We start from the raw sequence: 14,125 nt of genomic DNA on the forward strand, positions 1-14,125 counted from the left end.
AAAGCGGAGTGGAGTTTGCAGGAGACAATTCGTTCGCTTAATTGCTTTGTGACTCTTTGAGACTCCTTGCTAAGTTCTGCAGCTCTGCAGTTCAGCCTGGCAGCTCTCCAAGCCAGATAAGGTCTGTGACTGTAAATCCTCCCTTGAAAGACTTTGCGGTGAATGAGCAGAAATCACAGTAAATTAATAAAAGGTGCCCCAAAGCTGGACTTGCCTGTATAACCTCCAAGGCAGCTGCACCTCACAGTTCCGGAGGGGTTGTCTTGATGGCAAGTGACTGCAAAATTGCGCCCGGAGCCAGGAGCCTCAGGGCAAGGGCAAGGACGGCATTGGCCACCCAAGGACAGTGCTGGATTCCCATAGTAGCCACTGACACATCTGCACATGAGGGAAGAGATTGTTTTAGGAACACGTGATTTTATTTCTACTTTATTTATTTATTTGTATACCTGCCCAACACACCTCCTTCCTCCTATTTTCCCCACAACAACAACAACTGTGAGGTGAATTGGGCTGAGAGAGAGTGACTGGCCCAAAGTCGCCCAGTTGGTTTTCACGGCTAAGATGGGACTAAAACTCTCCTCCATTACATCTTCATACAAGATTTCTACTTCCGGTTTGGTTTCTTTCGCTTCTTTCCTCTTCTTCCCATATCCATTTGTTCCTAAGATCTAGTTTTGATACTTACTACACAATGCTTTTACTCAGCAAGGTCTACTCGTTTGATCTCTACTACACGAGAGGCAATGTGCTATTTGTACTTAGTGTATTTATTTAGGACTGAAAAGGAAAAATGATTGTATACGAAGCTTTCACCTCTTACAAGAAAATCAATTTGAATGGTGGTCAAGTTCTGGTGCTTTTATAGTTTTGTATGTAGTTTCTTTTTTTTTAGTTTTTTTTAAAAAAAATTAGGGGGGGGTTGGGGCCAAAATACTGAGCAGTGGCTCAGTGGCTAAGACGCTGAGCTTGTCGATCAGAAAGGTTGGTGGTTCAGTGGTTTGAATCTCTAGCACCGCATAACGGAGTGAGCTCCTGTTACTTGTCCCAGCTTCTGCCAACCTAGCAGTTTGAAAGCATGTAAAAACGCAAGTAGAAAAATAGGGACCACCTTTGGTGGGACGGTAACAGCATTCCATGTGCCTTCGCCGTTTAGTCATGCCGGCCACATGACCACTGAGACGTCTTTGGACAGCGCTGGCTCTTCAGCTTTGAAACGGAGATGAGCACCGCCCCGTAGAGTATGTGTGCGAGGGGAACCTTTATCTTTACCTTCCCCTAAAGTGTGTGTTTTTCAACTTACATATTAGCCTTCAGCTATAATATTATCTAGGAGGTTTGTCATCTAACAATCAAACTATTAAAGAAGCCCAACCTTGTTTAGTGTCCGAGCCTGAGAGAGCCATTGGATGATAACTCCTAGGCAAATGGCAGGATTGTGATGAATCATTCACGGTATACATAGTTATGTGTTGTGGCCCAGCAGGAGCCGTTGGAGCTGCAAACAGACTCCCGACAGCGAGGGGCCCTATGAGTCGGCTCTGGAAGATATGGAGGACCCTGGACAGGGTTCAGACTCCGAGCAGGGACTGGTTGGCCACCATGAGGCACCTGAGGCGTGGAGCAGCGGTGAAAGCCAAAGGGAGTTGGTCCCGGACGCCAGGCAAAGGCAGGCAGATAAACGTAGAGAGCAACTACGCAGATACAGAAGATAATTGGACTCAGGTGGTTGTAATTAGGCCCCTCCCTAGACAGTATATAAGGAGAGACTTTGGGAGGAGGCTGTTTGCAGGATTCAACTAATATACCAAGGCTGGAGAAGCTCTTGTGTGTATTTCTTATCTTGGAAGTCTGGATTGCTGCCAAAGTTTTGTCGGTGTGTTAATTTACTATAAATAAATTGTCTAGCAGTAATCTTGTCTTGGAATGCCTTAGCGTACGGAGGGGGTGGGGTCAGAACAGTTATGCATACTTTTTTTGCAAATAGATTTTCTAAATTATCTTTCACAACTAAAAGGTAGTGTACTGTCTGACTCAATTGTGGTCGTAAGTCAAGGACTATCTGTATTCTAGGCTGCTGTTACTCTTGAAATCCATGCAGGAGGTCACAGATGGACTTATGCCTATTAGCTAATGGCCAGCTCTCAGCACCCCCAACCATTCCTGCCTTACCTCTCACACCGATTTCCTTCCGTGTGGCCCCGGCAATGTAAACAGCTGCCTGTCCGTGGCTCACATTCTTCTGCTCGGCCATTACACTGGCATGGCCGGCAGTTTGGGAAGCCCCAGTGACCGGCCTGGCAGTGGTCGCAGCGAAGCCCAAAAACACCTGCCCGGCAAGGACACTGCCCACTGAAGTTGTCACAAAAGCTGTTCTGGGACCCTTGGCTGCTGCACTGGCATGCTGGAAGGGGAAAGAGAAATCACATCATGGCAAGCCCTTGGGAGTTTCCATTATGGGATGAAGGAAGGCGGAACAGACCCCAATGGTTCAAAAAGCAAAACAGATGGAAATTAGAAGTGAATCATAACAATAACAATAGCATCAGTGGTGGCTTCTGGCGGGTACGCCCCGGTATGGGTGTACTGGTGGCAGCTGGGATCAGCAGCCACGGTATCGGAACAGTGTTTTGTTGGGCCCACCCAGTCGGCTGCATTCACTACCTGTTTTTAAACCAACAGGGCCACTTGCGCACGTACGCGCAGCGCACGGCGCCTGTGTGACCTCCGCCAAGCAGCTGTAGCATCGCAGGGTGGTGGGTGTTCCTGCATGTGCAGCGCACGTGCCCGAAGTGGACACTTGGCCCCGTTGCAGCGTATGGTTACAACAGGATCCGGAACCCACCACTGAATAGCATGTAGGCTTATTTATACATAGTGGTGGGATCCTACCGGTTTAACACCCAGTTCGGTGATCACGCGCTTCACTGTGTGCACAGTTTGAGTTCTAGTCTTAGGCATAAAGCCAGCTGGGTGAAGACTTCCAGCTCTATTCTGATTGATTGATAAAAAATATCCGCCAGCGTCTCAGACACTGAGCTTGTCGATCAGAAAAGTCAGCAATTTGGCCGTTTGAAGCCCTAGCGCCGCTTAACGGAGTGAGCTCCGTTAGTTGTCCCAGCTTCAGCCAACCAAGCAGTTTGAAAGCACGTAAAAGTGCAAGTAGAAAAATAGGGACCACCTTTGGTGGGAAGGTAACAGCGTTCCGTACACCTTCGGCGTTTAGTCATGCCGGCCACATGACCATGGAGACGTCTTCGGACAGCGCTGGCTCTTCGGCTTTGACAGGGAGATGAGCACCCCCCCCCCCTTAGAGGTGGGAATGACTAGCACATATGTGCAAGGGGAACCTTTATGTTTATCTTACATAGAAAAGGGCTGAAGTTTCCATAGAGGACCAGTTCCCACTAAATACATTTTCAAAAATAGAGATGGAGATAGGAGGGTGAACTTCATCCTGTCCTTGCAAGCTGCTTCTTCACCCCAACAAGCCCCACCTAAACAATTTCCATCACCTCTAACAGTACTTCCAGTCAACGCTCAGTCAGCAAAAGCAGATCAATATTTCTGTACTGTCTCCAGCAGCACATGAGCTGGACTGGCAGGGACGGATCTGTGCTTTAAAGGAGAAAGGAAGCTGAGTTTCACTCACACTTGCATCCCCCAGGCCCAAAGCCGAAGGTGCCAGGAGCGCAGCGTTCACAGCGGCGGCCCATGACGTGAGGCTTGCACTGACACTGTCCGCCACTTGGGTTGCACTCGAGACTCAGAGATCCCTGGAGATCACACTGGCAGGCTGGAGACAGAGGAAAGAACAAGCAGCAGAGAAAAAGGACTTGATGCTCTTTGGTGATAAGCTCCTTCGTTTCTCCTTCCCACTGGCACAGAAATGGACCTGAGGCCCATGTGACCCTGTATCCCCTCTCTCCATTATGTAAGGGGGAAAATGTGAAGGTGTTTTGCCAGGGTCAGCCCTGTCTGTGCTTGCACAAGAGCAGCCAGGATTCTTCTCCCTGAGCTCAGTTAGCTCACTCACTTGGACCACTCGCCTTTTGGCTGTGAAAGAACAGAAAGCTAAACAGGCATAGTTTACCGTATTTTTCAGAGTATAAGACGCACCAAGATTTTGAAGAGTTAAATTTTAAAAAAAGTTTTTGCACTCTGCAGACCTCCCAAAAATGGCCCATTTTTCAAAAAAAAAAGACGGCATGCATAGCCTTTAGGAGGCTTGTAGAGTGCTCCTGGGGCTGGGAGATAAATGAGCAAAATAGGTCCATTTTTCATTCATTATTCCCCTCCCCAGCCCCCAGGAGCACTCTGGAAGCCTCCTAAAAGCTATGCATGGCCATTTTTGCAAAGTGGGTGGGGTTTCGGGAGGCGAAAAATGCTGTATAAGTGTATAAGACTGCACCTAGATTTTTACCCTTTTTTGAGGGAAAAAGGTGCATCTTGTACTCTGAAAAATACAGTATATCCCATTACCAGTCCCAAAGGTTTCTATTCTGACTTGATGGTCTTGCCTTCCCCAAGCCCCAAGCCCTTCTCCATATCATCAAGGAAAGCAAGTCCCAATCATAGCACCACTGTCATTGGCAATAGATTTGGAGGCGGCTCAGCATATGGATTTGTAGTCTACCTGTTTTGTCCCTGCTTCCCTTCCTGCCTCTCCCAGCTGGAAGGCCACCTGGGAGAGGTAGCAGGTGAGTTGCATGCCAGATCTGAGCTGGTCTCTGCCTTGGCTTGCTGCCCACAAAAACAGCTGTCAGGGTGCTGGGCCCGATGGATCTCTGCTGCTGTTTCATAATGCAATCCCGCAGTTCCCGTTAGCTATGGTTCAGGTTGACTTTGAACGCAGTTTTAACATTCCTCCGGGCTTCAGAGAAAAGCCATAGACCCGTGTTCAAAGGCAGCCTGAACAATAGCTGGCAGGCACCGGGTGCGCATCTGAGACAGCTGAGATCCAGTTTGCTCTCCCTTATTTCACCACACAGCCATCCTTCCGCCATTGGTCAGCTGCTTTTCGGATTGCAGCCGCAGTAAAGCTACTGCAACCTATTGGCTGCTAAAAGGAAAACTCTTAACATTGGGATTACAGACATATAGGCTGGGAACAAGGTCAAAGCAACCTCATGGAGACCTCAGATAAAAGGGATTGCCAGGATATATTCACACTTTGCTAAGATACATGTGGGGGAAGTCTTAGAGCAGGGATGGTGAAACTTTTTCGCCTCGGGTGCCAAAAGGATGCACACACGCGCTATCGCATGCGCAAGGGTGCCCACACTCATAATTTAATGTTCCCCCCATACTGTGCCCCCCGTGCATGTGTATGTGACCCCCCCTGCTGCCCCAGGCATGGCTTTTTGGGAGCCTGGGGAGGCCGAAAACGCCTTCCCAGGGCCTCTGCATGAGACCTGTACTTACCTGACATCACATGGAGACTGCTGGGAAGGGAAGGGCAGCGTAGGTGGAGCAGTTGAAAATCAGCTGGCCAGCACGCACATAATGCGTAGGAGCCGAGCTAGGGCAATGGCGACAGCGTTGCCACCTGTGGCATGTGTGCCATAGGTTCTCTATCATGGGTCTAGAGCAGGGGTGTCAAAATCAAGGGCCCCATGGGGTGCTTAGATCTGACCTGAGGGACCACCCTGGAATCAGCAAAGGACCGACCCATGCGTGGCCCCACCCTCTGGGCTCCGTTTTCGCTGGCAGAGGACTGCAGGGGGTGGTCGCAGCCGAAAATGGAGTGAGTGACATGGAGCTGGTAAGCCACCACCCACCCTGGCCACACACACCCTCCCTCCCCTCCCGAGGTCAAACAGAACCCTGATGCAGCCCTCAAGGAAATTGAGTTTGGCACCCCTGGTCTAGAGTCTCTAGGAACTGTCTCTCCCATCCCATTAGGGCTTCACTTTGAACTTTCCCCGTCTTCCTCTGAGTGAGTGGGAAAGCCTCCCTTAGTGCATGAATGATTTCTTCTGGGTCGAGCCCCTGGGTTGCGGTTGTATCTGGGCAATTTAACACTCACGGAGTGCCCCCTGGTGAATGATGGCTGACATGCTGGTGAGCAACTTGGCACAAGCTTCCGGGGTGGGCCCCTTAATCACGGGGTGAGCCTGCTGGGCACAGCGGTAGCGCTCAAAGGTCTCTTTGCGAGCAATAGAGGCGGCATCCCCGGCAATGAACATCTCCAAGGAGGAGTAACGTGGCACCAGAACCAACTTCCAAGGAAGAGAAGGAGAGAGGGAAAGAAGAGGATATGGTTGGGTATTTGCAACTGGTTCCTCCAGCTATGGTCCTCCCTCCACTAGGGGTGCCAGGGTTAACCAATCTCAGTACTTACAGAGTCCAAGAGTACAGCAGCGCCTTGCAAATGCTCACGCCCTCCGTAATGGGTAAACTCCACCCTTATGGTATACCTGATTCCTTGTTCTAGGCAGACTGGCTGTGACAGCACAATGTACCTGTGGAATGAGAATGCCAATTCACTTCACAGAGGTCTCCAGCACCTACCTCACGTACCCTCAAAGTTACCGCATTTGCAGTGCCCCCTGTTGTCACATGATCACGAACCAGGTGTTTGGTAAATGGCCCGTATTTCCAAATGTTTCAGCAACCCACAGCTGCTCCAGATTTCTGGGATTCCTTTGCAGCTTCCCACAAGCAAGGTCAACAAGGAAGCCAGCAGGAAGTTAGGCATCCTGGTTACAATACAATACAATAGCAGAGTTGGAAGGGACCTTGGAGGTCTTCTAGTCCACCCCCCTGCCTAGGCAGGAAACCCTATACCGTTTCAGACAAATGGCTATCTAACATCTTCTTAAAGACTTCCAGGGTTGGGGCATTCACAACTTCTAGAGGCAAACTGTTCCACTGATTAATTGTTCTGTCAGGAAATTTCTCTTCAGTTCTAAGTTGCTTCTCTCCTTGATTAGTTTCCACCCATTGCTTCTTGTTCTACTCTCAGGTGCCTTGGAAAATAGTTTGACTCCCTCTTCTTTGTCGCAACCCCTGAGATATTGGAACACTGCTATCATGTCTCCCCTGGTCCTTCTTTCTATTAAACTAGACATACCCAGTTCCTGCAACCGTTCTTCATATGTTTTAGTCTCCAGTCCCTTAATCATCTTTGTTGCTGTTCTCTGCACTCTTTCTAGAGTCTCCACACCTTTTCTATATCGTAGTGACCAAAACTGAATGCAGTATTCCAAGTGTGGCCTTACAAAGGCATTATAAAGTAGTATTAACACTTCACGTGATCTTGATTCTATCCCTCTGTTTATGTAGCCTAGAACTGTGTTGGCTTTTTTGGCAGCTGCTGCACACTGCTGGCTCATATTTAAATGGTTGTCCACTAGGACTCCAAGATCCCTTTCACAGTTACTACTGTTGAGCAAGGTACTACCTATACTGTACCTGTGCATTTTGTTTTTGTTATTAAATGTTGAACCTTACTCTTTTCACCATTGAATTTCATTTTATTAGATAGTGCCCAATGTTCAAGATTGTCAAGATCCTTCTATATCTTTAGCCTATCTTCTAGAGTATTCCTGCCAGCTTGGTGTCATCTGCAAAGTTGATGAATTCCCCATTTATTCCCTCATCCAAATCATTGATGAAGATGTTGAAGAGTACTGGGCCTAAAACAGAGCCTTGCGGTACTCCACTGCATACTTCCCTCCATGAAGATCTAGTTCCATTGAGGACTACACGTTGAGTGCGGTTGGTCAGCCAGTTATGAATCCATCTGGTGGTGATGCTGTCTAACCAACATTCTTCTACTTTATCTAGTAGTAGGTTATGGTCCACCTTATCAAATGCCTTACTGAAGTCCAAGTTAACTATATCGACAGCATTCCTCTAGTCCACTAATTTTGTCACATTATCAAAGAATGCAATAAGATTAGTCTGGCATGATCTGTTTTTGACAAACCCATGTTGGCTTTTGGCTATTACTTTGTTTGCTTCTAGGTGTTCGCTAATTCGTTGCTTGATTATCTTTTCCAGAATCTTTCCTGGTATTGAGGTCAGGCTGATAGGTCTGTAGTTTCCTGGATCTGTTTTTTCCCCTTTTTTGAAGATGGGAATCACATCAGCTCTTTTCCAGTCCTCTGGCAGTTCCCCGGGGCTCCAGGATCTCTGAAAGATATAGCTCAGTGCTTCTGAGATTTCGTCTGCCAGTTCCGTCAGAACCCTGGGGTGCAATCCATCAGGTCCTGGTGATTTGAACTTGTCTAGGGTAGACAGGTGCTCACTTACCATTTTCTTCCCTATTTCAATTTGTGTTCCTAATCTGATTTTTGTGGTGCTGTTTTTGATAGGTTGGACTGTTTTATCCCTTTGTGTAAAGACAGATGCAAAACATGAGTTAAATAGTTCTACTTTCTCCCTGTTGCTTGTCACCTTCTTGCCACTTTCTCCCAGCAATGGACCAATTATTTCCTTAACTTTTTTCTTGTTTTTAACATGTTGGAAGAAGCTTTTTTCGTTATTTTTTACTTTTGTGGCAAGTCTTTCTTCATTGTGAGCCTTAGCTTTCCTCACTTCATCTTTACATGCTCGGGCTATTTGCTGATATTCTGCCTTAGTTATGTCCCCCCTTTCCACTTTTTATACTTATTGTTTTTGTCTTTCAATTTGTCAGAGAGTTCTTTATGCAGCCATGCTGGATTCTTTTGGTAGCTGTTAATTTTCTTCTTCACTGGTATTGTGTTAGACTGGGCTTTTGTAATCTCATTTTTTTAAAAATTTCCCCAGCTTCTTGAGTTGTTTTCCCCTTGAGGGTTCTCATCCATGGAATTTTTTCCAACCTCTCTCTAAGTTTATTGAAATTAGTTCTCTTAAAGTCCAAGACTCTAGTTTCACTTTGTTCTACTACTTGAGTTTGCATAATGTAGAATTCCAATATTGCATGGTCACTTGCCCCCAGGGTTCCTGTGGCTTCAACACCTTCTATCATTGGTTACGAGAGGACTTTGCTTAATGATGATGCCTTAATGATGGCAACCGGGGACTGCTACAACTATGGTCATTAAGCAGTGCAGTGACATGATGTTGCTCAAACTGCCCAAGGAGCTGCTGATACAGTTCTATAGAGGAATTATTGAGTCTGTCATTTGCACCTCTATAACTGTCTGTCAGACACAGACTTCAGAGGATAATCAGAACTGCAGAAAGAACAATTACTGCCAACCTGCCTTCCATTGAGGATCTGTATACTGCACGAGTCAAAAAGAGGGCTGTGAAAATATTTACAGATCCCTCACATCCTGGCCAAAAATTGTTTCAACTCCTACCCTCAAAATGACGCTTTAGAGCACTGCACACCAAGACAACTAGACACAAGAACAGTTTCCCCCCCGAATGCCATCACTCTGCTAAACAAATAATTCTCTCACTGCTGTCAAACTATTTACTAAGTCTCACTACTATTAATCTTCTCTTCGTTCCTATCACCCATCTCCTCCCACTTAGGACTGTATGACTGTAAGTTTGTTGCTTGCATTCTTACACTTTATATTGATTGTTTCCTAATAGGATTTAATTGCTTATTTGTACCCTATGACTATCATCAAGTTTTGTACCTTATGATTTGTGACAAATGTATCTCTTTTTTTATGTACACTGAGAGCATATGCACCAAAGACAAATTCCTTGTATGTCCAACCACACTTGGCCAATAAATAATTCTATTCTATTCTATTCTATTCTATTCTATTCTATTTATGATTCTGTCACGTAGCAATGGTAATTTTGGGTACAAGTACCATCATTAAGCAAGGACTTTCCAAGGCACCTGAGGGTAGAACAAGAAGCAATGGGTGGAAACTAATCAAGGAGAGAAGCAATTTAGAACTGAGGAGACATTTGCTGACAGTTAAAACAATTAATCAGTGGAACAACTTGCCTCCAGAAGTTGTGAATGCCCCAGCACTGGAAGTCTTTAAGAAGATGTTGGATAGCCATTTGTCTGAAACGGTATAGGGTTTCCTGCCTAGGCAGGGGGTTGGACTAGAAGACCTCCAAGGTCTCTTCCAACTCTGCTATTGTATTGTATTGTATTGACTACCTTTATTAAATGGGCAGAAGATGGCTTTCTTGCACCCTGTACTATAGAGGCAATTGAATGGCATTATCAAGGAATCTCTGCCTCCTGTTTTGGATGGGAGGAGAAGCAAAATAATTTGGTGCTACTTCTAATCATACACTATAAACTTCTAAAATAGTTTAGGCTTCTGTGAAATCTCACTTGCTTATTATTTTGGTACATACACAAAAATAATATTATGTGCATTTTAAATGCACCAGGTATCATGGCTACAGAGAAAAGTCTGTCTAAAGATTGTCATTAAGACTTTCAAGCAGAAGAATACAGCATGGTTTCCAGGAAAAATTGACTAAGGCTTTGTTATTTGCTGCCAACTTAACCCCTAATCCTTTTTTTTTCCACTCAAGAGATTTCTGGTACCTTAGTGAAGATGGTTTATTATGCTGTTTATATTTGGTTCTTATGCTTTAAAAAATTTCAGCTACAGAAGCAGAATAAATTATGACAGAAAATTCATGCAAACACACTGGAGTTATTCAATATGTCTTGGCACAGTTCTTTACTGTCTGTTCCATCTTTTTAAGAAGACAAAAAACTTCATGCTGTTTTGAAGATTAAGAATCTGTTAAAAATGCAATCCATCCTCGTTCTTGAATCGACATTTGAGTATTTAAAATATTACACATCCCAGTCTCCTGATTTACTTATTTACTGAATCAATATAGACACAGCACACAGAATAAAAATCCCCCCAAACCATTATTTTTATAGTTAAAACAAGCCCGGACAGTCTTAGATCAAACAGGATGGAGAACTGAGTTGAGTTGATCCTGCCAATAAATGCCTCAAAATCCATCCCTCTTAATCCCAAAGAGGAGGCAACTGGACTTTCATGAGGCAACTGGACTTTCTTGTTTTTTTCTTTGAAGACGTTTCGCTTCTCATCCAAGAAGCTTCTTTAGCTCTGACTGATCCTGTCAGAGCTGAAGAAGCTTCTTGGATGAGAAGTGAAATGTCTTCAAAGAAAAAAAACAAAGTCCAGTTGCCTCATGAAAAAGCACTTTTGGAACAACCACGTCCTGGATGACTGAGAATCTCTATAGAATCCCTCTTAATATTTCCCTTTCTCAGCAATTAAAATACCACTACAGGTAGTCCTCAACTTACGACCACAACTGAGCCCAACATTTGTTGTTAAGTGAGACATTTGTTAACATTTTTGCCCCATTTTGTGACTTTTCTTGCCACAGTTGTTAAGCGAATTGCTGCAGTTGATAAGTTAGTAACCCAGTTGTTAAGTGAATCTAGCTTCCCTATTGACTTGCTTGGGAGAAGGTCGCAAAAGGGGATCACCTCACCTTGGGACACAGCAACGGTCATAAATATGAACCGGTTGCCAAGGATCTGCATTTTGACCACATGATCATGGGGATGCTGCAAAGGGCATAACTGTGAAAGACGGTCATAAGTCACATTGTCCGGTGCCCTTGTAACTTTGAATGGTCACTAAATGAACTGTTGTAAGTCGAGGACTACTGTATTTGTCAGTTTGAACTACACTTTCCCAGCAATAAAGTCAAGGTATCCCTATTTTCTAGTTTTTCACTGAAACATACCGGGATGTGGGTAAGAGAGCAGTAGATATCAAGTCATCAGCAGGGATGATGTTTCCACATGGACTACCGCTGGGGACAGGCCCAGGTCGCACCACAGACACCTTCACTTTTTCCCATTTTCCTGCAAACTGAAAGAAGAGGGGAACAAATGGCATTGCCCATGGCGTAACGTGGCTGGATGGGCAGACAGTGACTAAAACCACATAGTGGTGTTTTTCAACCTTGGCAGCTTTAAGATGGCTGGACTTTAACTCCCAGAATCCCTCAGCCAGCAATGCAGCCTGAGGAATTCTGGGAATTGAAGTCCATACATCTTAAAATGGTCACGGTTGAGAAACACTGCCAAGTACCAGTCCGGCCAAGAATAAGGGACAGATAGTAAGGTGAAAACTGTTCAGACTTATATATGAATGAGAAGACCGTGTTTTGAGGGCTTTAAATGGAATTAAGACAAAAGGAATGGGAGCATGAAGAAATTTAAAGTGGGGTGGGACAAGGGAGGATTTTCCACAGGCAACACCAGCAAAGAGGATTGATTTTCCCCGTTAGCTTTCCATAGACAATTTTAGACCAACACAACTTTCTCCCTGGGGCAGATTTGCAGAAATCTTTCCAAGCCACGTATTATTAAACAAAAATGGGAAGACTTGGTTTGAATTCCTTGCTCAGAAGTGGGAGAAATAAACGGAGAAATGAAATACGTTGATCCTGTGAGGCAGTGGTGTCAAACTCGAGTTTATTGAGGGTCGTAACAAGGTTGTGTTTGACCTTGTGGACTGGGTAGGCATGGCCATGGTGGGCGTGGCCAGCTCAATGTCACTCATGTTGGGGGCACCTGTGGCGGCCCGGGCAGTGCTTGGGGGGGGGGGAGAGAATCCTCCTGCAGCCCTCTGCCAGCAAAAACAGAGCAGGGCGGTCCTCCGTTATTTCCAGGATGATCCTACGGGCCAGATCTAAGCACCCTATGGGCCAGGGGTGAAATCCAGCAGGTTCTGACAGGTTCTGGAGAACCAGTAGCGGATATTTTGAGTAGTTCGGAGAATCGGCAAATACCATCTGTAGCTGGCCCCCGAGTTGGGTGGGAATGGAGATTTTGCAGTTTCCTTCCCCTGCCACGCCCACCAAGCCACGCCCACAGAACCCGTAGTAAAAAATTTCCAATTTCACCACTGCCGAGGGCCTGATCTGGTCCACGGGCCTTGAGTTTGACACCCCTGCTATAAGGATCATTGAGAATCTGCTAGCTAAACATATAACCTGACAAAAAATTAGAGGCAATTGAGGATACAGGTTCTGGAATCAGTTCCTCCCTGACAATGACATGAGTTGTTAAGAGTATTGTTTTGGTGATTGCCAATTAAAAAAAAAGAAAACAGGCTCTATACTTAGGCCTTTAACAGGGATTTTCTGGGCAGCAGACACATTTTTTCCTGGCATGAGGACCAAGTGATGCAATGGCCTCCAGATGTTTTATTTCTGTACAGCAGGTTGCTGTAAAATAACAAAATCAAAGGGAATAGTTTGGGAAGTGGAGGCCTCACAGCAGGTAGAGAAGTTGAAATAATACGGTAGATAGAGAAATGTTTCTCAAACTTGACAACTTTAAGATCCATGGACTTCAATTCCCAGCATGCTGGCTGGGAGTTGAAATCCATACAAAAGTTGCCAAGATTGAAAAAGACTGCAGTAGAAGCTCAAAATTCGTGAATGCTGCAGATGAAACTTAGCAGCAAACCAAAACAACCGTGCCAGTTAAACTTTACATTCATGAAGTTGAAATTCACCATTTTAAATAGTTAGTGACAATGAAAATTTAGGGAATTCTGTTAAAGTAACCATTGCAGGTAATTTAGGACCTCAATTAGAAATCATAAGTAGAGGCACCCCTGTGTCCAGACCATTTTTTTCAATATTTTTTCTTGCAGTCGTTAAACAAATCACGTGGCCATTAAGTGAAAAGAATGGTTGTTAAGTGAACCCCATTTTTTCCAAATGGGTGGGGGGGTTTGCCAGAAAACGGCAAAGGTTGCACATTGCAGTCTTGTCACTAACATGCTTTTATTACGCTGATGCCTTCATTTTATACATCCCTAATCATTTTATTAAAGGTTTGATTTCTGATGAGTACAGTATATCATACATTTTAAATCAGGGCAGTGGTGGGTTTCAAAAATTGTTCGAACCTACTCTGTGGGTGTGGTCTCCTTTGTGGGAGTGGCTTGCCGCCCATCTGACCGGATATGAAGATGCTGACGACACTTGTCAGAACCACCTTAAATTACCTCACACACAGCACTGGCATGCATAAGAATATGATGTAAACTTATTTTTTAAAAGGCATCTTTGGTTTGCGTTCAAACAACTTCAACACACGCAATGTTCTGATTGCACCACAAACGCAGTAGTCCTCCTTACCTTTCACAGAGGCACTGAGTTTTATAAATATGAGCATGATAGTGTA

At 45.2% G+C, this 14,125-nt stretch overlaps 1 protein-coding gene across 1 annotated transcript in view; it reads right to left on the reverse strand.

Annotated features, from left to right (window-relative positions):
- The window catches only part of LAMB2 (laminin subunit beta 2), a 76,465-nt gene that overhangs the window by 25,486 nt on the left and 36,854 nt on the right, over positions 1 to 14,125 (reverse strand). Inside the window, exons 15-20 of the mRNA XM_032212031.1 lie at positions 11,665 to 11,792; positions 6,344 to 6,464; positions 6,029 to 6,221; positions 3,653 to 3,796; positions 2,173 to 2,404; positions 215 to 378 (exon numbers count right to left, since the gene is read on the reverse strand). Coding sequence (XP_032067922.1) covers positions 215 to 378; positions 2,173 to 2,404; positions 3,653 to 3,796; positions 6,029 to 6,221; positions 6,344 to 6,464; positions 11,665 to 11,792 — 982 coding nt within the window. The remainder of the gene's footprint in view (positions 1 to 214; positions 379 to 2,172; positions 2,405 to 3,652; positions 3,797 to 6,028; positions 6,222 to 6,343; positions 6,465 to 11,664; positions 11,793 to 14,125) is intronic.

This window comes from Thamnophis elegans, chromosome 2 (genome assembly GCF_009769535.1).
Source record: "Thamnophis elegans isolate rThaEle1 chromosome 2, rThaEle1.pri, whole genome shotgun sequence".
Classification (NCBI taxonomy): domain Eukaryota; kingdom Metazoa; phylum Chordata; class Lepidosauria; order Squamata; family Colubridae; genus Thamnophis; species Thamnophis elegans.